The 1,225-nt window shown below is 40.2% G+C and overlaps 1 protein-coding gene across 1 annotated transcript in view; it reads left to right on the plus strand.

Annotated features, from left to right (window-relative positions):
- The first annotated feature begins 347 nt into the window (after positions 1-347).
- The window catches only part of LOC104955412 (ras/Rap GTPase-activating protein SynGAP-like), a 33,256-nt gene continuing 32,378 nt past the window's right edge, over positions 348-1,225 (plus strand). The window contains exon 1 of the mRNA XM_010782739.1: positions 348-352. Within this exon, the coding sequence (XP_010781041.1) occupies positions 348-352 (5 nt within the window). The remainder of the gene's footprint in view (positions 353-1,225) is intronic.

Raw genomic sequence — 1,225 nt, forward strand, 5'->3', positions numbered from 1 at the left:
CAGTCCGACCATGACACATTTTGACTGCTGATCAGAAGTTTCTCTACTCTACATGAACAGTAAGAGCCAAGTTGGCAGACCACCAAAATCCTGGACAATGCTTTCATGTTTCAAAGTGGGGCTGCCTGGAAATATTATTTTAGAATTTCAAAAGCCACCAGTCGAAATCAGTCATTTTTTCTCTCTTTTCTTATTATTTGTACATTGCTAAAGACATTTCTATGAATCAGGCAAAAGTAATGCTCATGCCGGGTTTATAAAAATGAGTAAGATAATGGCAGATTCTGGATGATATTGATTGTGCCATTTTTCGGTTATTTTCTGCCAACGTTAATGTTGTGAAGCATATGAGGTAAACCTTTGAGCAGCAGAGCTTTATTCTGAGCTGTCAATCAATTGCCTGCCGAATAGAAGAGGAGGGGGAGAGCAAGGTACTCTGATTCTCAGCCAAACGCACCTACTGCAGCTTCAACACAAAGAAATAAAAGGTCTAATTTTGGATCAAGCTTTTATTTCACGTTGGGAATTATTGGATTTTTAGGCCACAGAGAGGAGAGTACAGTCTGATCTGAGTTACCTGGCTAATGCTTCTCGAAGTACATTATTTGCTAGGGATGTAACCATATACCGAATATCGCGGTATCGTGGTAAATAAACGTCCCAATACCGTCGTGAGACTGACAAAATCTACCGCGATTTAAAAAAAAATTTTTTTTTAAAAATATATATTTTTTCTTTTAAACACTTTTTTTTTTTTTAAACCTTTAATTAACCAGGTGGTCCCATTGAGATCATCGATCTCTTTTTCAAGACAGACCTGTCCAACATGGAAGCAAGTAGGTTACAACATGAACATAAAACAATAGCACAAAAGGACATCGTATTTACAGGGCTACATTTACACACCTAGAGACATTGACAAGTACCAACAATATATTTATATCTCGCCCTGTCAATAAGCCTCACCTTCTTGGTGGAGAGACAATGCACAGTTTGCACAGTTTGACCCACTGCTGTCACCCATGGCCAAAGCATATCTCTCCGTCCCACTGAGGTGGCGTTAGACTTTTTCGCTGTGTGTATGCACCTCGCGGGAGCGGGCACAGCGCAAAGCAAAACCTCCCAGACATGTATTGATCTGTACGGCAAAGTACGGTTTGGAAACTATATAATTTCCTTTTGGAGGGCATGCATAACAAGGCATAACACCAGAGCCTGGCTCTGG

Source organism: Notothenia coriiceps, unplaced genomic scaffold, assembly GCF_000735185.1.
Source record: "Notothenia coriiceps isolate Sejong01 unplaced genomic scaffold, NC01 NC01_scaffold00024667, whole genome shotgun sequence".
Classification (NCBI taxonomy): domain Eukaryota; kingdom Metazoa; phylum Chordata; class Actinopteri; order Perciformes; family Nototheniidae; genus Notothenia; species Notothenia coriiceps.